The 24,421-nt window shown below is 33.6% G+C and overlaps 2 protein-coding genes and 1 pseudogene across 5 annotated transcripts in view; 2 read left to right on the forward strand and 1 right to left on the reverse strand.

Annotated features, from left to right (window-relative positions):
- The window catches only part of RASA1 (RAS p21 protein activator 1), a 122,164-nt gene that overhangs the window by 89,790 nt on the left and 7,953 nt on the right, over window positions 1-24,421 (forward strand). For both annotated transcript variants that reach the window (XM_003261578.4, XM_030816501.1), the window contains exons 10-21: window positions 3,770-3,890; window positions 4,548-4,704; window positions 10,298-10,385; window positions 12,623-12,700; window positions 14,715-14,872; window positions 15,398-15,474; window positions 16,936-17,108; window positions 17,427-17,586; window positions 18,929-19,071; window positions 20,270-20,385; window positions 21,047-21,133; window positions 24,175-24,242. In XM_003261578.4, coding sequence (XP_003261626.1) covers window positions 3,770-3,890; window positions 4,548-4,704; window positions 10,298-10,385; window positions 12,623-12,700; window positions 14,715-14,872; window positions 15,398-15,474; window positions 16,936-17,108; window positions 17,427-17,586; window positions 18,929-19,071; window positions 20,270-20,385; window positions 21,047-21,133; window positions 24,175-24,242 — 1,426 coding nt within the window. The remainder of the gene's footprint in view (window positions 1-3,769; window positions 3,891-4,547; window positions 4,705-10,297; window positions 10,386-12,622; window positions 12,701-14,714; window positions 14,873-15,397; window positions 15,475-16,935; window positions 17,109-17,426; window positions 17,587-18,928; window positions 19,072-20,269; window positions 20,386-21,046; window positions 21,134-24,174; window positions 24,243-24,421) is intronic.
- CCNH (cyclin H) overlaps window positions 1-24,421 on the reverse strand; it is a 101,088-nt gene that overhangs the window by 47,692 nt on the left and 28,975 nt on the right. The window contains exon 10 of one of the 3 annotated variants that reach the window (XR_004031243.1): window positions 16,803-17,061. The exons of the other annotated variants lie outside the window; for them this stretch is intronic. The gene's annotated coding sequence lies outside the window, so the exon portion shown is untranslated. Of the gene's footprint in view, window positions 1-16,802; window positions 17,062-24,421 lie in introns of those variants that run through there. 3 annotated transcript variants of the gene reach the window in all.
- On the forward strand, window positions 13,158-13,275 carry LOC115832056 (annotated as a pseudogene).

Below are 24,421 nucleotides of genomic sequence, written 5' to 3' on the forward strand. Positions count from 1 at the left end.
ATTATTTGTAAATAAGCCAGACTCTTTCCTTCCCTAGGATCTTTGCTGTAGCTGTTCACTGTGTCCAAAATTATTTTCCCTTGGATATCCACTAGCCTCACTCTTACATCTTTCAAGTTTTTGCTCAAAATTTAGCAAATTAGCAAATGACACTTACCTAGACACCTTAATTAACACTGCAACTTGCTCAACCCTGCAGAGCACTTACCTTCTAACATATAGTACAATGTATTTACTTATGTTTATTTTTAATCTTTCCCTGGTTAGAATATAAGTTCCACGAGGATAGGGGTCTTTGATTTGTTCACTGATGTATCTCAAGAACTACAACAGTGCCTGAGACTCAACAAACATTTATTGAATTAATATATTAAATGGTGTTTTCCTACATTAAGTGACAAAGCTAGGATGTGCAAGTTAAGTCTGCCTTCAGGAGCTTACATATGTAACTTCTAGGGAAAAGCTTGGTTCAATGGCTGTTAGACTCTCACCAATCAGATTACTGAATTTCCCTTGGGAGGAATGTAAAAAATCTAAGAACTATCTCTCAGGCCGAGAAAAGGAACACGCAGAGAAGCCTTTCTCCTCTCATTGACTAGGACTTGAAAAGTGAAATTGTGTTTTTGCCCATAGCATCCTCTAGTGTACTGGAATCCTTTAGGATTTGTGGGCTAGTCCCCACTTTAATAGGATTTTTAAAAGACCTATATAGAGCATCTTGGAATCAAGTATTTAAATCCAAATATTAGTGTGGTTACATATCTAAAATGACAGACTCCAAGAATGTTCCATTCTGCAGCTAATACTAAGTGCCATCACCATTGACCTAAAGATTTGATAAATACAAATCTGTATTACCAGGAAAGTAAAGTCATCACTATTTGTAACATCATGGTCTAGTGTACCCTTTTAATTTTTTTATATTCCTAAGTCGTTTTACAAATAATTCACATCACCAAGATTAAGGGTATAATCCAAAAACAACTTCATTGGAAAATGTAATAAGAATTTAAATTTAGTGTACCCAAATTTTTGTTCCATGTTTTCATGTCTAGAAAGGCTTACGTGCCTGAAATGGACAGTCTTTTCAATGCAACTAACAGTTCTTCAGCCTTCGTGCACAGACCTGGAACACAGCCATCTTGTAAATTCTGATTCCAGATTTGAAATCAGATACTTGTCTAATAAGTTCTATTTGTAATTACTTTGGTTCTTCTTGCATTGTATCTATCATATCAATTCCAGATTTTAAGTACATCACTACTGGAATCTAGCTTATTCTATCTTGTTTTTCTATTATCAAAATGCAGTAGTGTTTTTTTTTTTTTTTTTTTTGAGATGGAATTTTGCTCTTCTTTGCTCAGGCTTGGAGTGGAATGGCGTGATCTCAGCTCACTGCAACCTCTGCCTCCTGGGTTCAAGCTGTTCTCCTGCCTCAGCCTCCCATGTAGCTGGAATTACAGGCATGTGCCACCACACCCAGCTAATTTTGTATTTTTAATAGAGATGGGGTTTCACCATGTCGGCCAGGCTGGTCTCGAACTCTTGACTTCAGATGATCTGCCCGCCTTGGCCTCCCAAAGTGCTGGGATTAAAGGCGCGAGCAAAATGCATTACTTTTGAAAACTTTGATGGCTCATAATTTTGTTGGAGAGTACAGTGTCCATTGCTCCATAATTGTAAAATATTTTTGTTTAGATTTTAAAACACCAATTAACATTGATGTTTATAAGAGTGATCAATCCAGTGAATTTTAAAATTTCTATGTTATATGTTTACTTTCAGTAATTTTTTATACAAAGGCCCTTTAATATTTGCCCATTCACAAATCATATTAAGTAAATTTTGATGTACATACAAAAATTTAAAGTCTCATTTCTTTTTAGCAAAACAGGATAATAGAAGTAATATGGTTCAATCAGTGAGTGATTCTTGAGTTTGAGAAAATTCAAGTATATCATCATCTGAAAAATCATAGTCTGAGATTTATCAAAATCAATTCTGCCATCATGATAGAGTCTAGAGTGCTGCTATTTCTTTGCATTCATTTTTTGATTTTTCTAATTATCAAACATCTTCCTGGATCAGTTTTTTCTCTTTATCATTTATGAGCAGAAAATAAAGAGTTCTGAATATTTTAAGTATGTTCAATCAAAGCTAAAAAGACAGCAAAGATAGCCTTTTATGTTTTTACAAAAGACGCTGCAATACTTTGCAACACAGTTACACACACACACACACACACACACACACACACACCCACACCCAGAGTGATGCAATAGAGATTATTTCAGTTATATCATCTTCTAGGCCAGGGGTTGGCAAAAGTTTTCTGTAAAGGGTTTTGCAGTTCATTTAGTGTGTCCACTAAAGTCTGTCTTTTTATCTGGAAGCAACTACAGACAGCATGTTAGGGAATGAGCATGGCTGTGTTCCAGTAAAACTTTATGTATAAAAAACAGGTGGTGGACTAGATTTAGCATGCATGCCATAGTTTGTCAACCCTGCTGTAAGCAATTCATTCTTCTATTTTATTATTATTTTAGTAATTTTGTAGCATTAACTTGGGAATAATTCTGAGTAGTGATGAAATAGTTCCTAGGATGATGAAACAGCATAATGTTTCAAGATATAGGAGAGAGAGGATTATGAAAATCCCACAGCATAACTTAGATTTGTAAGAGGATTGAATGGACCCATGAAGTTTGTAAGATGGACTAAAATCCTTGCAAAATAGTAAGAACTACTCAAAAAGGAAACCAAAAAACTAAAACTGAGTCCAATTGACCTTAATAGTAAAATTGAAGATTCATTTATTCTGGAAAGATCATGATAAAGGCATCCTGATATAATTCTTTTTCTCAGGGGATTTAGCACTTAATGTAAGTTCTGCTATAATGTAACATATACATTCCTAAAAATCATAGCATTATGCAAAATCAGGCAATCAAAACCACAGGGCTTTTGGGAAAAGTGAGGTTAGGGGTGTAACACTTAGAAATTTCATCAGGGATACATTAAGAAAGAAAGAACCTAATAAAAATATGTTGCTTAGTTTTATACATTTTCTTTTAAAGAAATATGTACATCCTACAATAAATATGGCAATTTACCTTGAAAAAAGACCTGAAGTTTACATGAGGAAATGGCCATTGGTAGAACTGAAGCATGGGAATGTTGCAGAGTGGCAGAGGATTATCTGAAATCACGGTTATAACACCAGCTATGGATGGATGGGTGTGGCATGTGACACACTTAGTGGATTGAGGGAACTGTTAGGTATTTGAAGTGTGTATGTTTTGTTCATTCTCATGTCTTAGTTCACCTGGTACTGTTGTCTGTATTCACCTAGCATTTCTCACAGACACAATTGTGCATAAGCAAACATGAATTTGCTTTATGCTTATATTGGGTCCTAATTTACCAGTTATGCTGGGACAAGTTTATGTTTTTAAAACATTATTTGCTGTAAAATATAACTGACTATATTTGAAAATAGCTTATTAGGTATCCATGGAAACAGACAACTTATTAGTTGTTCTTGGGATTGGCAAGGAAACCTTTCTGTGAACATTGTTGTCCGTGTTCTTCGAAATTATGAGGAAACATTTCTGAGAATTTCTTTGGAAAGCAAAAGATCATTTATGTGTTATGTACATCTAGATTTTAGTATTTTAAGCACTTTGGCTTTTAATTGGTAATTTTATAGATTTTTACTTCATTTCCATCAAGAATGTATGAAACAATTTTAATGTTTTTTAAAATTCAGGATCAAGAACAAGTACTCAATGACACAGTGGATGGCAAGGAAATCTATAATACCATCCGTCGTAAAACAAAGGATGCCTTTTATAAAAACATTGTTAAGAAAGGTTATCTTCTGAAAAAGGGTAAGTTCAGACTTTTATCATTAACCCATTTGATAGAGACGTTGTAAATATGGAGCTCCAAACTTATTGTGATATATATTTAATAAGTTTTGACATGAGTTATTAGTAATTGACACTTGTTTAGAGCCCATGTATAAGCATTCTTCAAAATTTAGAGTGTAGGTATATTAAAAGTCTACATTTTCATCCAGAATGTTTCTTCCACCCGTGGTTTATTTTTTTCTTTTTTTTTTTGAGGAACTCTTTATGCCACATGGCACATTCATAGTATTGATATTTTACAGATTTACCTCAATTTGACATAAAGACATTTTGGGGAATTGTGGGGGGGGGGGGCGTGTGCTTTAGTGGAAGAATTTTTTCCTTAAGACTGTTAAAGAATTACTCCAAAACAAGAATGCTGATGATTTCATCATGATGAAATCTCTGAAGATATAGTTAAGGTATTCTCAGCATTTACTCTGATTGAAACAAGTAATATAACAAAAGGCATTTTTGTACAGATTTGTTATAGGCATTTTCTCATTATGTAAGAATTGGCATATTACATAAGCTTTGGAATAAAAATTGATACATATTTTTAGAAATACTAATTTTAATAATACGTAGCATTTCACAATTGTTTGGCTAAGAGAAAACAATTTTTTTTTTAAACAGGCAAAGGAAAACGTTGGAAAAATTTATATTTTATCTTAGAGGGTAGTGATGCCCAACTTATTTATTTTGAAAGCGAAAAACGAGCTACCAAACCAAAAGGATTAATAGATCTCAGTGTATGTTCTGTCTATGTCGTTCATGATAGTCTCTTTGGCAGGTAAGAGACTGGTTTCCTATTTTTCTTTTGGAATTGTCTTAATAATAAAATAGTGGGTATAAACAAAGCAAACCAATTTTGAGAGCCCTAAAATCATCTTCTAAAAGTAGCAGATGCACTTCCTAGGTAATGTTTGCCTTCCTTGCTTAATTTTAGACTAACATATACATAAAGTCTACTCCATTGTGTTGCACAGAAATCTTTGGCATGACATTTCCTGTAGTATAAAGCATGTTTTCTCCCTGCCCCAACCAGCAATCTTTTGAGTGACTTACTTTGAGTCTTTGCCACCTTTCCTCTGATTTTTTCACATGCTTTAACTCGGTGTACCCAAGAGTACTAGGTGCACTCAATTCTGCTATTAACTCTATATGCAAGTTCTTAAGAAAGTTAACGTTAAAAAATAATCTTAAAATTGTCTTGATAGGAAAAATGTATTTGAAATTAAAAAAAAATTCTTCTTATGTTTTCTTGGTTTTAAAAAAATGTACTCTGCACCCTTCTTGTGGGTTGAATCCTTCCTCAAACCAGTTCCCTACATGGTAGCAAGGTAGCAAACAGCACCAGAGAAAGGGCTGTAAGCATTCACTCCCATAATTATTAAAAAATCTTGAAAATATTCTACTGAGCCACCTCTCAACCAATTTTTAGTTTTGGGTTACCTGAGGTAGTGAAAGGAATGGGATTATCCTGATAGAATGAGGAGGCCCTTTTGTGCCCAGCTCTGTTGCTGGAAATGATCTCACCCAAATAGTGAGGCTGCTCTACTTACCATATGTATGGGTGAAATGGATATTGGAGAGACAACACTATTCCCTACTAAATGTAGTTTATTATCGTGAAAACAGTTAAAACAGTAAAAGTAGAATATTTTGGGAACAACTTTATTGAGATCAGTAATATGAAATAGGTGGCTCTTGATTCTTGGAGGATGGGTATGAATTCATTTGGATAGTTGAGCAGAGCTTCCTAACCAGTGTTCCATTAATCAGTATAGGTGTCCCTTGAGATACTAGTGGTTGTAAAATCCTATTGTAGTACAGATATTTAACAAATGTTTTATATTTCAAAAATTATAACACTCGAAATCATATGATCCCTGTATAAACTGTTCTAATTCATTATTTTATTGGGGCAAAAGAATTGGTGCATAACACTTGGAGACAGAGAGCTTTTTATAGTGGCTATACTTCAGTACTTCCTACTGTCTTGTTCAATCATCCAGGTACTCTGAATGTTACTTTATTCACAGCTTCATTATGAAGCTACTTTTTATATTCAAGCAGAAATGTCTCATTTTGTTTCTTACTTTTTTCGATTAACAGAGAAGTTAAAATTGTTTTAATTATCATAAAATATATAAGGAGGTTCTTGAAAAGAACATAATGAATTTGATATATTTTTCATTTTTACTACTTTAGCCTTAATGTACAGATATTAATTTTCCCACCACAAGGGCAATTTAGTGACTAACATTGGAAAGTAATTAGACTCATAAGATAAAAAATAATTTTAAAAAAATGTAACTCACTAGGCCCTGAAATATATTTAATTGCTAAATAGTTCTTTAATACTTTGAAACAAAGAAGGTCCTATGGAAATGCTAGTTAAGTTTATGACTGATGATAAGGCTTCATGATAGGAACATTTAAAGATTTTATGTCAAGATTATATATATGTTTGTCTGTAGACCTGAATTCCATATTAAATAATATAATGAAATGGAGGCTGTAATAAAATCTAAGCTGCTTCAGTTGCATGTGTTTTAAGTTTTATGTGAGAAATGGAATCAAAATACCTACTGTTGGATGCTGAAGTATGTTACCTGTCCAAAAGAAAAGTTTTGATGAAAGTTTATGATTACAGGAGAAAAACTTTTGGTGAATGCTTCTCATTTTGCAGATTTACTGAAGAATGAGTAAACTTCGTCAAATTATATGTACAATACAAAAAGATACGTGTTTTGACAGTTTATGGATTTAAGGCAGAAATTCAACCTTGGAAAAATGAGGTTAAAAATGATTCACTAATGATACTTACAACTGGAATTAGATGAATCTTAAGGAAGTATTAAGATGAATATTACAATATCTGTAAGATTGAAGAAAAGCTTTAGCATTATTTTGATATAGTTTATATGAACAGACGCAGTTAGATTGGAAGTCTGTTGGTACAATCAAAAGAAAGGTCCACGTTACACTTGACGGTAAAAGAGATATAATTGCTAGAGTAAAAAGAAGGATCAGATCCTGGAAGCACAAGTTGAAGATTCTGAATGATTCCTGTTCTGGTTAGTAACAAGAAAGGAGTTTCTGTCTGGTAGGGGGAAAAGCAATAAATATACATTTACCACTTGCTATAAGATTGTAGCTTGCTTCTTGTGCAGTTTCTTGTTGAAGGTGACTTAAAAGAATTTGAAGACATTAAAAAAAGTCTTTGTCATGAATTATATGTAATGATACCAAGTCTGAAACCTAGTATGAAAAAGTTATGTTCATGAGAACTAAACTCAAGTCTCTCATTTAGAAAACAGATTTTTCTTTTAAGGCTGGGCGCAGTGGCTCACGCCTGTAATCCCAGCACTTCGGGAGCCCAAGGTGGGCCAATTGCTTGAGCCCAGGGGTCGGAGACCAGGCTGGGGCTACATGGCAAACCCCCGTCTCTTTAAAAAATTAAAAAATTAGCCAGGTGTGGTGGCGCACACCTGTGGTCCTAGCTACTCAGGAGAGTGAGGTATGAGGATTGTCTGAGCCCAGGCTCACAACTGCCAGGATGTTGCAGTGAGCTGACTGTACCACTACACCCATGGCAGAGTGAGGCCCTGTCTCAAACAAAACTAAACCAAAAACAACAATAAAATTTTTTTTTTCTAAGTATGCTAGTTTACCATCAACTATTTTTTTTAAAGTGCCTTCCTGTGAAATAGAGAAGCACTTAGTGAGAAAGACTGAATGCCAGGCAAATAGCATTAACAAAGTACATTTCAAGGAAATGAGACGACCATATAATAGGACAAGTAGAAAAATAGGTTGATACAATAGGACAAGTAGAAAAATAGGTTGGTAAATTATGTATTACCATAGGATGCAAATACCAGAGGACAAAAAGTGAAATTATAGATGAATGTTAATATCTTATTACCAGATTAATGCCAGGCATTGAACATTTCCTGCATTGTGTACACATAGAACCTGATATGCCGACCTTTAGCATTTAGATGAAGACTAATGTGACAGTTAACAGCCACCTTCTGCAGTAGGTGATTAGTGTGCATGCTCAGCCTGATGCTGAACGAATGTTGGATGGCAGTGCTGTTTTCTTGCATGGCTTTAGTTGCACAGCTGTGCAATTTTTCCAGATTATTTTCAATATTAAGAGATCTCCAAGCACTCCATTTCCTTGTATTAAACTTCTAACTTTTAATACTGCATTACTTAGAAAGATGTCTTAGTGATACAAAGTTATTCTTGTGAATATCCATGTGGTAATTAATTTTTACACCATCTTTTCATAGCTGGATCTCACTGTGGTATTTATTGCTTTACATTTATTTATGAAAATGTTTTGCTAGATATTAAATTTAAGATTGGCAGTTATTTTGCCATTTTAAAGATGGTTTTCTGCCTTCCAACATTTTCGTTGTCATTCAAATTGTTTCTGTTTTAGAGGTAATGTATCTCACACAACTTTCTCTGGATGCTTTGAGCTTTTTCCTTATATTTTTAGCAGTAAAACTAAAATGTACCTACTATAAATTAAAAAAAAATTATCCTTAGGTTTGTAGTGCTTCATCAATCTGAGACCTGATGTTTTTTGTCAGTATTAGAAAACTCTTGGTTAGTATCTATTTAAATGGTTAGTATCTAATTTAAACAGTTGTTCTGCCACATTCTTTTTTCTTCTTGGAGTCCTGTTAAAAAAAAGTTGCACTATTTCCCATGCTGTTTTCTATGTTTTTCATCCTTTTTTCCTCTGTGCCAACCTATATATTTTCTTCTGATCTTTCAGTTCACTAATCTTCCATTCTGCAGTTAAATCCACTTTTTCAAGACTTCATTTTATTACATTTTTTTCAATTTAGAATTTTCATTTTTTAAAAGATCCAGTTTCTGGCAAAATTCTTGTTACCTATTTTCTTAAACATTTTAATTATAATTACTTGAAAGTCTTGTCTGTCTTCAGTATCTGGATTATATGTATGTCTTTCTGGTTTTTCATCTTAACTTTTAGCCATTTAATCCTGATGCCTGTAGTGTCTGCTTACTTTGACTGAGTGGTAGACATCGTACATGAAAAACTATGGAAACTATGGATAATAATGTTATTGCGTCCAGAAAGAATTGTTCTTACGGATGGTGTAGGGATAGTACATCTTGTAAAGGCTGTTCTATTTCTGGTTTGCCGTTATCATGAAGGCACAGCCCTTCAGGGGTCTCAATGGAAAGCCTGAAATTCATTTTTTTTTCTCCTAGCACTATCAAACTACTGGATTTGTAGTTAGTTTTTTAGCCTTTTAGCAACTATTTTCTGCTTAGCGTCTCAGCTACACAGCTTACGAATTGGCAACTGCCTTGAATGGAAAAGCTGTGGAGAATGTCGGGTTAATTATAGTATGATCTTGGCTCCTCAAACCTTAGCTGCTTTGATTGTTCTCCAGTGCTTTCAAACAGTTGTTTTTCTGTTTTGTATTACTATTTTAAGTTTTATCCAACTAGGGTGGTTAGTGTGATAGAGGCAACATTTAGAATTGGAAGTTTCCAATTCCTATTTTCCATGATTACTTTTAAGACATTCTCAAAGCATGAAAAGATAGTCTTTATCTTTAATAAGTGTTAAGCTTGTCCTCTGTGTATTTTTGCTATGGCTTCCTAACATTAGCATGATATAAAATCTTTGTTTAAAGCAGGAAACAGAAGTAACATTTATTGAGTTCCAAAAACATGCAGGCCCTTAATAAAGATTTTATCAATAATTTTCAAGTCTATTTGGAAAGATAGCGCATTTCCAAAAGTGATATAAATTATTACCTAATATTGTACTTACATATCAAATTATTTAAAATAATACTAAAGGAAGACAAGAACATTTTTTGTACACAACTGTTCACTTAAACTCTAGAACAAGCATATGTATGAGGAGATGATGTTTCCATTTTAACAGGTGAAGAAAAATGATCAGTTTAGAAAAATTTGAATATACAGAATCACCTACAATCTCCTTAGAGATAATTACTTAGAACATTTTTGGTCTAAGAACATTTCTAGTCTTTTTCATGTGCGTATAAAGCTTTTCAGATTAGCTGTGTGCAGTTCTAGCAGTTCAGCTTCAATTTGTTTGTAACTTTATTTCTAACGTCTTTTACAATTAATTGAAATTTCTTTACACTTTGAAATACTGACAAAATTTTAATAGTGCTGACATAAAGTTTTCTAAAATATATACAGCTGACTTTTTTTAGTAGTGATCTGGTACAGTGGAGTATTATTTAAGAATTATAATTTCATGTTAATAATTTTGAGTGTTTCGGAAGCTGGTATAAATATTTTGCTACTTTTTATTAAGCTTCCTAATAATTTTTGTTTTTATTTTAAAGGCCAAACTGTTTTCAGATAGTAGTTCAGCACTTTAGTGAAGAACATTACATCTTTTACTTTGCAGGAGAAACTCCAGAACAAGCAGAGGTAAGATTACTGTTTCTCAAACTACCGTAAACTTTTATGTTAGCCCATGTTTTCTTATTAACTGGAATAGAAAATGATTGCATTCAAGATAAAGTGATAGAAGGCCTGAAATCTAATCATCTCTTATTTTAAGGAATGAGATTTCATATGTAAAAAGTTTTCTGAAAGAAATGCAGAAACAAACACAGGGAAGGGTTATTAGGAATGAAAACTCCATTTTAAATTGACCTTTAAATACTCTATGATGTTGAGACCAACTGAGAATGCTCATTTAAAATCCTCTCTGCATAAAGGTTATAGATAATCTCAGTATAATCCAAAGGTAAGCCAGTTAGTTTTGCTAACAAGCATTAATTATTATTCTTCACTGGTTGAACTCCATGTCTGAAAATAAGTCAGTCAACACAAGGAAAGATATTTTAGGAATCTATTCTCCAAGCCAAGTCAAGATATAATGTCTACTTTAGATTAGCTATTGATCCATGTGCAGTGTCCTTCTTATAGCTTCTATTAAGTAATTGTGTGAAGAAATAATATTTTTAAAAAAACACTCTTTAAAAAATATTTTGCAACAAAGGGAGACCCCACCTCTATAACAAAAGTGAAAAATTAGCTGGGTGTTCTGGCTTACGCCTGTAGTCCCAGCCGCTGGATAGAATGAGGCAGGAAGATTGCATTAGCACAGGAGTTTGAGTTATAGTGAGTAAGATCGAGACACTGTACCCCATCCTAGGCAACAAACTGAGACACTGTGTCTTAAAAATTTTTTTTGCTTTCTTTGAACTGTAGTATTTCTGGAGTATATGGTTGTATTTTATACAAATATGGCTAATTTTCTGCTTATACTCTAACGAAGGAACTTAAAGGTGGTTAAGAAGTGAAAGTGGCTTTGTTGGAAATATAATTTGCCAACCCTAGATATGAGGAAGATGCTCTTAAAAGTAGATCCTAGCATGAGACTCACAGAATAAACCTGAATGAGCTTATAACTGAATGTCATATTTCACATCTTTATAAAATATCTCACTTAAATGCTCATTTCACATGTAATGCACATAAAATATTATGGCTATGTATCCCTAATTTTTAGATGAGAAAGGTAGTGCTCAAAACATTTTGGTAACTTACATGATTTTTTTAAATGTTAGAAATTGAGTTAGAAATTTAAACTTCAGTATCCTATTTTCTAATTATTTTACCATGGTCCCTCTTTCTGAATAAAAATGTGTCACATACCATAATGACATTTCAGCATGTTTTGCAAGCCTGACATAGAACATGTTTTAATGTATTTATAAATAATATTTCTATATTTCCATAAATGGTATTTCCAGTTTTTGTTGATTTGTTGGGCTGTGGGGGTCTCTGGTTATTCTCTTCTATTTCAAAAAGCTATGGTAACTGATTTGGTTTTAATTTGCTGTAATATAAAGACAGTCTCTAAATATTAATAAAGTTCAGCTTCATTGAAATAGCCAACAAACTAAAGACAATTGAATAAAGCAATAGTACACAGCTTTCCAGAAACATGTAAAAACCAAAGTGAATATTTAGATTTATTTTTAATAAACCTTAGTTCTCTCCTTTTCCCCAAAGCACTAGATAAACATTTTAAAAATATGGCTGCAATTTGATTTGAATATTAGGCTAAAATGATTTTTAAAATCTAATGTTATATTTGAAAAGCTTAAAAATAACCCAAATCCCCTTACACATTTCTACCTGTATCATGGTCTAAAGTATAGATTAGTATGCTTGTCATGGGATCAGTCATCACATTATCAGTTGGTTTTACAATCAGCCCTCTCCCTCTCTCACAAAATGTATCAAGTTAAATGCCACCTAAGCTTGCCTCAAGTGTAACAGCTTAATTATACATTGACAGTTAATTTCCCCAAGGTAGTATCTGTTTGGGAGAAATAGTTTCTTTAATGTAAATTTGATTTTTTGGCTAATTAATGGCCACTTGTTGATGTGTTTAATACATAAATTCAAACAAAGATTTATACAGAATTACAATTGTTTTGGTTGTTTTATTATTATTGTTATTTTATTATTTGTTATTTTTGTTATTTTATTATTGGTTATTGTTATAAAGTACAGTATAGTCTGAGAATAGAAATGGCAGTGTAGAGAAGGAAAGAATTGTTGAATTTGAAAAAAAAAAAAAAACCCAACTGATGATTTGGAAACCAAATAAGCTAGTGTATATTTCTTTGAAATGTTTTTCTTTGCAGGATTGGATGAAAGGTCTGCAGGCATTTTGCAATTTACGGAAAAGTAGTCCAGGGACATCCAATAAACGCCTTCGTCAGGTGAAGCTTAATTTTCTTGGATTTTTAATTGTCACATTTTGCTCTAACACTTTGCTCTTTTTATTTTATTTTTATCTGAACTGTTTTGGACATCATATCTTATGAGGGGTTAAGCCATGCCGCCACTTGCTTCAGTAGCAGGAAAACGTTACTTCTTTATGAAAGAGAATGTTCTTTCTTAGTCCAAAATGCCAACTGTTAAAAACATAAGAAAGATTATTCTTCCACTTTAAATAACAACACTAAACCAACACAGCAGAAACTGTTCTGTTGGGCACTTAATTTTCCTTCAAAAAATTATTTTGGCCTCTTTCAAAAAAGTAGAACGTTGAAAAGATCATCAGATTTATAGCACTAATCCCAATAAACTTTTTTGGGATTTTCATTTTGAAGAACAGCTTTTAAAACCTACTGCTTAACTCTTAGGAAATATTTAATCTTATTTGAAACTGTAACAATCACTTCTGGGCCTTTTGGCTAAGATCAAGTGTAGAAACTGTAACATGCCCCATACTTTGATTTGTGGAGAGTTAAGCTAGGCTTTCTCTTTTTTTGCCTTTACAAGGGTAACTTTATAACCTCCATTTCTTGGCTTTTTTCTTTTTAGTAATCCTTGTATAATTGGAAGAAGTTAGGCAAATTTTGACATTCTCGAGGTTTTAAAGAAAGTTTAGTACAATATTTATTTACTGACCAAAGTGTCTCCTGTTCTCTTTGTGTGAATATCTGATAAGCTGAGTGATTAACATAGTGTTCTACTGGGAGTGGATAATGGTTGATATTTAGGTGACTAAATAGTCCCTGTAACCCAAAGTCTGGCTCTTCCCCAGGGAAATTTAAGTATACACACAATCGCCATGTCTTCATAACATTGTAACATTTTGTAAGCTATCAAAAATCAGATCGGATTTTTGCTAATAAGAGCAAGTTGTATTTTGTATGAAACTTGAGCCATTAAACTGACATTTGCAGGTTTAATATAATCATAGCTAACATCTCTCAAGCACTTTTTATATATATCAATGGGCAGTGCGATTCTGTGATTTACATATACTGTCGGCCCTTTCTATTCATGGGTTCTGCATCAGTGGACTCTACCAACCGTGGGTCAAAAATATTCAGAAAAAAATACAATAAAAAGATACAGTATAACAACTATGTACATAGCACTCACATTGTATTAGGTATTACAAGTAATCTAGAGATGATTTACCGCATACAAGAGGGCATGCATAGATTTTATGCAGATACTAGGTCGTTTTCTATACAGGACTTGAGCATCTTGGGCTTTGTTATTTGCCAGGACAGAGAGGTGGAGGGTCTTGGAATCAGTCCCCCACAGATACTGAGGGATAACTAGTTTGTAATCCTTATTACAACCTGTATCGTAGACTTTATACTTACATATTAGAAAGATGAGGTTTAGAGGGACGGATTTGTCCAAGGCCACACAAGTAGTATATGGCAACAGAGAAAGAGGACCTGATACTAGAAGGTGGATGATCTGAGTTTTGGCATCCAAACTAACAAATAACTTAGTTTCTTTAGGTTTGTATCCTTTCCTATAAAATAAGAGGGTAAAGTCAGTGTTTTAAAAATTTTTAGCTGTGGAACTCTTTTATAGAATCTTCCAGATAAGTATTATATAACATACGGGATTTTGATTTGAGTAGTGACAGTTGTTTACTTATATTGATAAAGAATTTTCTTAACTTCATTTTCTCTTTATTGTTTTATGGTAGAAAAGGTGTATTTCATTATTTCTCCAAGAATATACTGGGAGAAATAACTTGTAAAATAAAATTGCATTGTTTTATCTTTTAGGTGGGAAGAATTATTTTAAAGGTTTGAATGTTTTAAGTATGTCATATACAAATATATAACCAAAGCTCACATTTTTTGAAAAAAGGGGAAAATAAGTCATTATTTTTGGCTTTGTATCTTAGAGTAATTGCTTTTGAAATGTAGTGCAATTCTAGAAATCTGGGGTAATAATTTTTTTTTTTTTTTTTAGGTCAGCAGCCTTGTTTTACATATTGAAGAAGCCCATAAACTCCCAGTAAAACATTTTACTAATCCATATTGTAACATCTACCTGAATAGTGTCCAAGTAGCAAAAACTCATGCAAGGGAAGGGCAAAACCCAGTATGGTCAGAAGAGTTTGTCTTTGAGTAAGTTTTATTTTATCATTACATTAATCATTTTCTTTTACCATATTGCATTTCTTTCTATTTTTTTAGTCTCTGTATCTAAACCATCAGAACAAGGTACCATATCCAGGTGTTCTAATAGCATTATATATATATATATAAAATGTATTTTGTTTTCTGTTCTATTTGTTCACCTTTATTTGTGAGGTGCTATGCGCTTGGTTTTTCCACATGTTTATTAACATGAATTAGCAAGTCAAAAAACATTTACTAACCCACACATACAAAACATTTACTAGGGTTTCCAGTACTTATTTGAATGAATTATTAGTTTAGGAGGTTAAAGATGGTAGGAAAAGTGTGTAATTTGCGTGTCTTCTGTATACCAAATAATAAAATATGTTGTGAATCTGGTTTTAGGTCTAGCACACTCACTGTTTTTTTTTTAAAGCAGAAATAAGGAGTTTATTTGATACTAGAACTAAAGAAATAAGGTAGTTTGATGCCAAAACATTTTGTTAATTCTTTTTCTCCTTGCTTCTTTAGTGATCTTCCTCCTGACATCAATAGATTTGAAATAACTCTTAGTAATAAAACAAAGAAAAGCAAAGATCCTGATATCTGTAAGTTGATACAGAAACTTTCTAAAATAGAAAAAGCATGTTTTATATATTTTTAAAATTCACAATGAAAGTCTTAAAATAGAAATTAAAAAAACAGAAATGCAAGTAGTATAATTTGAGATAGTTTCTTTCTGTACTTCTTGAAGTATTGATTATCAAGAAAGAATATACGTAAGATAGAAAAAGACCAACACGGTTCAACTGTACATACTGTTAAGCAATTAAGATTAAAATATCTAGCCACCCTTCTTTCTCCAATGAATAGGAAGAATAAGGAAGTGAGTAGAGTGGTCTTTTTGTAGGGCTTGCCCTCATCCCTTCTTTCTACTTTTTAGGTTTTTCCTGTTTTTTTTTTTTTTTTTTCTTTTTTTCTTTTGAGATGGAGTCTTGCTTTTGTTGCTCAGACTGGAGTACAGTGGTGTGATCTTGGCTCACTGCAACCTCCGCCTCCCAGGTTCAAGCAATTCTCCTGCCTCAGTCTCCTGAGTATCTGGGACTACAGGCGCCTGCCACCATGCCTGGCTAAGTTTTGTATTTTTAGTAGAGACGGGGTTTCACCATGTTGGCCAGGCTGGTCTCGAACTCCTGACCTCAGGTGATCTGCCTGCCTCGGCCTCCCAAAGTGCTGGGATTACATTAGCATACAAGTAAAAAAGTATTCTATTTAAAAATTTCCCTTAAACTTGAATATGTCACTTATTCACTTCTGGTAGTCAAAGGCTCCCAGTTCCTGTCCTCAGCAGCACAACTCCTTCCATCCTGCTGCTAAAACAGTTGACAGTGGGATTTACCGATTCACATCAGGGTGAATTAGGTTAATAGCTTCTTAAAACTCAGGCTTAGGGAAGGAAGTGATATGTATTAACAGACAGAACAAAGCCTGAATATTTCTCTATAAAATGTTTATTCTGTAATTTTTTGTAGTAATTTTAGTTTTCCATTACTTTTACGATAAAATCCAAACCCCATAGTAGTAACACAGAAGGAAGGCCATACCTTATATTTGAAGTGCTCTTTTTTCTTTTTTCACTACTTTTCTTCTTAGCTACACCTCCAGATCTTGTCAGCTCAAGGGTTACCTGTTTAAAGTGGAGTTTTCACCTCCACAGGCTGAATTAGATATTATTTCTCTGTACTCGAATAGCATTCACCACTGTTAACAGCACTTATCAATGCTGAAACATAATTGATTTCTTGCCTTCTTGACTAAACTGACCTCTATGCAACTCAAAGACCACATCTCAATCATCTCTATACTCTCTACCTATCAGAGTTTAGTGCATAGTAGACATTCAGTAAGTGAATGAAACAATTAAATATTGAATTTGTGATGTTACTGAAAACTCCTTTAATGAAAAGCATTTAACACCATAGGGAAGACCGAACACCAGGAAAATTTACTTGGATGACTAATTATCGTGTTATCTTTTTAGACAATAATTGCTTGTTTTTCTTCCCAAGTATTTATGCGCTGCCAGTTGAGCCGATTACAGAAAGGGCATGCCACAGATGAATGGTTTCTGCTCAGCTCCCATATACCATTAAAAGGTATTGAACCAGGGTCCCTGCGTGTTCGAGCACGATACTCTATGGAAAAAATCATGCCAGAAGAAGAGTACAGTGAATTTAAAGAGGTATTAAATTATTTATCAGTCTTGTTCTTGTTGGAATTAACAGAAACATTTAACATTTAATAAAAGATCCATGAAGCTAAACATAGTAATTCATAGCTTAGTAGCACACTGACGCCAGAGAAGATTTAAAACCTTGTTTTATAGTGTAATTTTGGTAGAAATAGATAGACTACGAATTCATTCTATTTTAAATAAATTTATTCAATGGTACATCATTTTAAATATAAGAATTTGTGAAAGAACATATTTCTTGTTAGTCTCATGGAGCATGCTTATAATGCTGTGTACTTTAAACAGTCTTTTAAAATGTCATTTTAGCTTATACTGCAAAAGGAACTTCATGTAGTCTATGCTTTATCACATGTATGTGGACAAGACCGAACACTACTGGCCAGCATCCTACTGAGGATTTTTCTTCACGAAAAGCTTGAATCGTTGTTGTTATGCACACTAAATGACAGAGAAATAAGCATGGAAGGTATAGTATGGCTATGTTAGTGTGATACTTTAAGAAACTGGGTTTAGATTTTATATCAAGGATATAGGGACTCTATCTCTGAATATACTAAATTGTTAAATTATATTGCAAAATAAGTTATTCTGTTTTCCCTCCTTAAAAATTGCAGTTGGATGTCAGTTCTGATTATGTTGGTTACTATGGGGAGCTGGTATTTCTAATGTAGGTTTTGGCAGATAAGTACTAGAAGCCACAAGAAAGTGGTACCTGTGTCTACATCAGTGGCTTGAGTGGCATATTTAACTGTATTCTCTTGTTCATTTTTTATTTTTTTTTGAGATGGTGTCTCAGTCGCCCAGGCTGCAGTGCAGTGACGCAATCTCAGCTCACTGCAACCTCCACCTCTCGGGTTCAAGTGATTCTCCTGCCTCAGCCTCCTGAGTAGCTGGGTGCCACCACACCCGGCTAATTTTTTATTTTTATTTTTTAGTAGAGACGCGGTTTCACCATGTTGGCCAGGCTGGTCTTGAACTCCTGACTTCAGGTGATCGCCTGCCTCAAGCCTCCCAAAGTGCCGGGGTTACAGGTCTTGTTTAATTTTTACTTCTTCATTACACAGAAGCTGGGTGTCAGCTGCATTTTATTTCTAACTTTTATAGATAGGTAGTTCCCAAGCTGCTGGACACAGTGCTTTTAATGGCTTACAAAATAATCCACCCTCCCCGCCCCACACAGACCAAAGCACTTTGATTCAGTAACAGTTCTTGCTTCTAGGTTCCCCAAATAAATAGTAAAGTTTAGAACTATTTCCTCCTCATCACAAAATATAGATTTGTCAAGGAATAGATAAAATGGTGGTCCTTATTTTACACTGAGTTTATCTTTTCTGACAGCATTTGTATTTCATTAAAATTTTACTGAAACTCAGTAGGCACGTTTTAAGCTAATAAATTAATCTATACTGGGATTTTGTGTTATATCCTTAATTGTAAATAAACCCCAAAATTTCAAAGCATGGGATCAATGGGCAGCAAAGCTGATTTATGGTCCTAATTTTGTCATTAGCTGTCTAATTGATCTTAAGTCATATAACAATTCTGAGTCTTCATTTTTCCATATGAACATGGCAGTGTTAATCCCTTCTCCTGTTTATGCTCTAATGAGATAATACATATGAAAGTCTTAACAGAGTTAAGTCTGTAGAAGTATAGGATGTCATTGTAATTAGTACTTCAGTGCTGCATGCAAAAAGTACATTTAAGTGGCTATTCCTGTTGAGGTAAAATGAATTCACTTAATTTCCAATTTGGTCACATTAGGTCAGTCCTTTACAAATAATCTTCTAATGTAAATATTTGTGTAGATGAAGCCACTACCCTATTTCGAGCCACAACACTTGCAAGCACCTTGATGGAGCAGTATATGAAAGCCACTGCTACACAGTTTGTTCATCATGCTTTGAAAGACTCTATTTTAAAGATAATGGAAAGCAAGCAGTCTTGTGAGGTAAGAATTTAATGTTTTAAGAAGTATTTTTGCAAAGAATATATTTTAATAGGTAATAATTTGTAGCCAATTACATTTTAAGGAAAATATATTAAATTTCTAAAATTATTCCTCATAGCAGTTACACCTGTCTGTAATACATTTATAAAAATGTTCTGCAAAATGGACTTTTTAAAAAAGATGTACTTTATTTTGGGATTAAAAACCATCAAGTTGCACCAGAAATTCATGAAAATACTTTGTCATTTCCTCTACTGTACTAATAATCTATATACTACTTACAGAAAGCGTGCATAAGATAAATGGAAGGTTTTGTTAGTGACTCATTATATAACCCACGTAGCACTTCATTACATCTTGGTTTGTCCTTGAAGGTTTTTTTGCAAGAGGAGAATTATGAGATAACCTCAACTAAAACAAAAAACATCTTTTTAGGATTATTAAAGCTTCAGTATAAATTCATAATAAACTATTAAGACAGTAAGTGGAATCTCACACACATATTCTCTCATTTTAATGGTAAAGCAACTACAGAGAAATAATATATTTTAGATCTGATACAAAAATCAGTTTAACGAATTGTTTTTGACAGTGGACACTGGGACCTAGCAAATGTTAATCCTGCACGAAGGTGTCAATTCGTACTGATAACTTGAAGGGAAGAAATTAGTGATTTAATGCTGGAAATGTGGGGTAATGCCATAGTTGGCCTAACATAAGGATGACACAGAAGTGCAGCAGGTAGGTAGTGAGTCTCTGGACTTTAGAGATAGGCTACGGAATTCCGACTTCCATAGATAAATGTACTCTGCTGACACTAGATCAGAAGGGTTACAGGAAAAGTTATGAGAAAGGTTTGTGATTCTGCCTGAGACATTTGATATTTTTATTAGCCATTAAATAAGCCTCATTCAGAAAAGCTTTTAATCAGCTTTTTTTCCCCTCAAATAAATAGAATTGACTAACCACTGTTTGCTTTTCAGTTGGCTAATTGGGAATAAATGGTAACAAACCTACCAGAAGGAGTTCCATAGAGAAAACTACTTAAAAACTGCCATTTATACAAAGAAAAAAGATCAATACACACAGAGATACTGAAAAATAGACAACCTTGAAAACTACAACTGCTTGTTTTCCTCTATTCATTTGCATTTGTCATTGCCAACATGCATTTATATTGATTTATTCCTTCTTTTAGTTAAGTCCATCAAAGTTAGAAAAAAATGAAGATGTGAACACTAATTTAGCACACCTATTGAACATACTTTCAGAGCTTGTGGAGAAAATATTCATGGCTTCAGAAATACTTCCACCGTAAGTGGTGAAATTTTCATTTGACAAGAAATCGTGTATCTATGTCTTGAGAAATTTCTATTTCTAAAACGTGAAAGTTTTTCTGTTGTCCTAATATTATTATACTCTGAAAAAGTCATGGTTAATCTTTATAAGATGAATTGTATTTAAAGAAAATAACTGTCTTAATAAAACCACCCATTATTTTTGTACAAGCCAATATGTCTAGTTTGTATTATAGTAGCTTGGGGAGTGAATAGAGGTTTATAGTTTCAGATTTGAGATTGTAAAAGATATCTTGTCTATCCATTTAGTCTATACTCGATAGACTAATCACTCTGTTAATATGCTTGTAGGCCTCCAGTATTAGTGAACTCACTTGTTCAGGTAGAAGTTAACAAGTCTAAATCTTTCCCCCCAGAATTTGCATCTGGTTAGTTCTCTATATCTGAAAGTAAATGTCAGGAAGTTGACTGAATAAATTGATGATGATAAACTTAGTGGATAAAGTTTTCCTTACCGCTTGCTGAATGTCTCATTACCTGTGGCAAAATACTTTTTTGGGGGGAAGAGGCCAGTTTTATTAAACTGTGATATATTTGGGTAAATTAAGCTTTTGGCTGCTAGGAGATCAGTATTTTCACTTGCTTTCTGTGTTGAGATGATTGTGTTATTTTGGCAGGACATTGAGATATATTTATGGGTGTTTACAGAAATCTGTTCAGCATAAGTGGCCTACAAATACCACCATGAGAACAAGAGTTGTGAGGTAAGGCTCATCAATTCATTTGTTAAATCACATACTGATAGGTGGATAATTGTGAAAAATTGAAGAATAACAATATACAATTCAATGCTTTTTTCTTTGGCTTTTATGTCAAAGCCCTGTTGCATATTTTCTAAGTCCAGATGGCTCCTAAACTTAAAGTAACTATGAGATTTAGCTACCCTTTGCGTTTTCTAAAAACATGAACATTCATTTATAGTCAAGTATTGGGGATTTTTAAACCCTTACAAGATGGGGCTAAAGGTTATATGACTAACAAAATCTGTAGCTAACTTCATATAGTATTCTTCATACATACACACACACCTTGATTGCTAGTGAGAGAGATGAGCAGTAATTGACCAATTTAGATATTAATTGGTTTGTTACAATCTGTGACTCTGAGCTAATCTGTAACCAGAACATGTAGTTCTGAAGCTGTGTTTCATTCTGCTCATTGTACCATAATTAGGAAGAACTGTTTTGGCAAACCATGGAATTTGGGAGCTTATGTAAGTTTATTTCATTATCATTATTCTAACTTATTTTTCCAATGAAGAAGCAGATCTGTCTGGAGAGGTTAAGTTGAACTAAGGTTATATAGAAAGCTGGTGGCTAAGGCAGAACTAAAGGTAACTTTCTAAGACCCAATCTGATATCCTTAAGTCTTATTGTAGGCTTTTGCTTTTGTTAAGCATACTCCAACCAATACCCCAACTAATTCCAGGCAAATGGAAGTTTAATGCAAAAGCGTCATGGAATACAGCAGTTTTCTAATAATATAATTTGTTATTTAGAATATATAATGTCATGTCATGCTATATTTAAAATAATTAGGCAACCATTAACACCATTATTACAGTTTGTTTTGAAAATGTGTGTTAATCCTGCCTCCAACCTAAATTTTGTCAAGGGGCTTCTATTTCTTTTTTTGGGGGGCAGGTAAAATTTCTCTTGGTTATGATATGACATAATATTTAAGAACTACAGATTCTGTTTTTCTTGGCATTAGTGGTGATTGGAAGGAACAGAAAAGAATTACAAGCATAATATTCCAGCACAGTTATGTGTGAGATGTAAATTAAAACTGTTCTATAAATTTGTAAGTTTCAAACAACTTAACTGTTAAGCAAACACAGCAGGAAATTGTAAACTGTTTCATGCAAGAGGGTGTTTTAGGGCATTTTTGCCAAAGTTGCTCATAGACCTACTATGTATAATTATCACAATATTTTCAAGTAAAGTTTACAAGATTCTTTAAATTTGGGAAGTCCAAATTAAAGACTTAATTGTTATTTTTTTGAGACAGGGTCTCGCTCTGTTGCCCAGGCTGGAGTGCAGTGGTGTGATTTCGGCTTACTGCAACCCCCGCCTCCCAGGTTCAAGTGATTCTCGTGCTTCAGCCACCCAAGTAGCTGGGATTACAGGCATGCACCACCACACCTGGCTATTTTTGTATTTTTAGTAGAGATGGGGTTAGACCATGTTGGCCAGGCTGGTCTTGAACTCCTGGCCTCAGGTGATACACCCACCTTGGCCTCCCAAAGTGCTGGATTACAGGCATGAGCCACCATGCCCAGCCAATATATTAAAATTTCTATAAACGCTGTTTGAGAAGTAACATCTTTACTTTCTAAGAGTCCAAAAATTAGCAAACAGGTACATGTTCAAAGGTAAATGCTAAGAAATAGAGTAATCCACTCTAACAGAGAACAGAGATTGTGTCTATTAATCTCTAGAAGGAATTGTGTAACTCATTATTTTGGGAATAATGCTTGTCTTTACATGGATTATGTCTATCAATCTGTACAAGGAATTGTGTAATTCATTATTTTAGGAATAATGCTTGTCTTTACATGGGGCAAGTAAGAGGTTATTAGTGTGGATTCTTCTTAAAAAGAAATTAGAGAGAAATTATCTACATGACAACATATCCTCCCTACCAGTGACTAAAGGAGGCAGAATAGGAGTATCTATGCAAGCTTCATTTTAACACTGACATTGTCCCAAAGTAAAATTAGCAGATAAAATCATATATGACAGCTGCTAGTATAATTTTTGCTTTTGCTATTATTGTTTTGTAATTTGACAACTTTTTAAAACTTTAGAATTCCTAATGTCTTGCCTTAAAAGTTTTTCAGGCTGGGCACGGTGGCTCAAGCCTGTAATCTCAACACGTTTAGACCAAGACAGGAGGATTGCTTGAGGCCAGGAATTTGAAATTGTCCTGGGCACCGTAGCGAGACTCTGCTTTCTACAAAAATAATTTAAAAAAAAGAAAATCAGCCAGGTATGGTGATGTGCACCTATAGTCCTAACTGCTCTGAGCCTGAGGCAAGAGAATTGTTTGATCCCAGGGGTTCAAGGTTGCAGTGAGCTGTGATTGCGGGCCACTGCACTCCAGCCTGGGTGACAGAACAAAACCCTATCTCAAAGAAAAGAAAAAGGAAAAAAAAAACCTTTCCAGTGTTCTATTATAGACGTTTTCATTTATCAATAAGTCACTTTTTCTCTAGTGCAATGGATTCTTATTTTTATGTGAATCATCAACAAAATCAATGCAACCAACTTAGGCTGTTCTGTTTAAATAAAGTAAGAAATGAAGGTATCTGAAGTTCTAAAACTGTACAGAACTATGCTTATATAAAAAGTTTATTTCTACTCCTGTGGTATTTCAGAAATTCTTAGGGTTCCTGAGGATACTACTTTCTCTAAGTATCAAATGACCACTAGCCTGGAATAATAAATAGTAAGCAAGACAGTAAATACTACAGATAAACAACATTTTCCCAAAGTTAATCCAAATTCTAAATTGGGAAAAGTGAGTAATACATTCAAGAAGCAGACATATATATTCTTAAAATATGATGCTTTGGCTTACTGTTTTCTTAAAGCTTTCTGTGTCTCGGCTTTCTTTTATTGGTTTAGAGTGAATTTTATGGTTCTATGAGTACTAAAAATTCTGTTTATACGTACTGTTTTAATGTAACACATTATATAGGTGTCTTCTAAAAAAAAAAAAAAAAAATTTCCCTCCCATTCAGTGGTTTTGTTTTTCTTCGACTCATCTGTCCTGCCATCCTGAATCCACGGATGTTCAATATCATCTCAGGTAATCAGCTTTTGATAAATTTTGAAATACAAAATATTAGAATTAAGTTTCATACTATTTAGTAAGAATACTCTTAAAAGAAATTAAATATATATATATTTTTGATTATCCAATTCTAGTCATGGCATATATAAAGTATTCCAAAGCACCCTTTCTTCCTTCCTTGTGCTTGTGCTTCT

This window comes from Nomascus leucogenys, chromosome 2, assembly GCF_006542625.1.
Source record: "Nomascus leucogenys isolate Asia chromosome 2, Asia_NLE_v1, whole genome shotgun sequence".
Taxonomy (NCBI): domain Eukaryota; kingdom Metazoa; phylum Chordata; class Mammalia; order Primates; family Hylobatidae; genus Nomascus; species Nomascus leucogenys.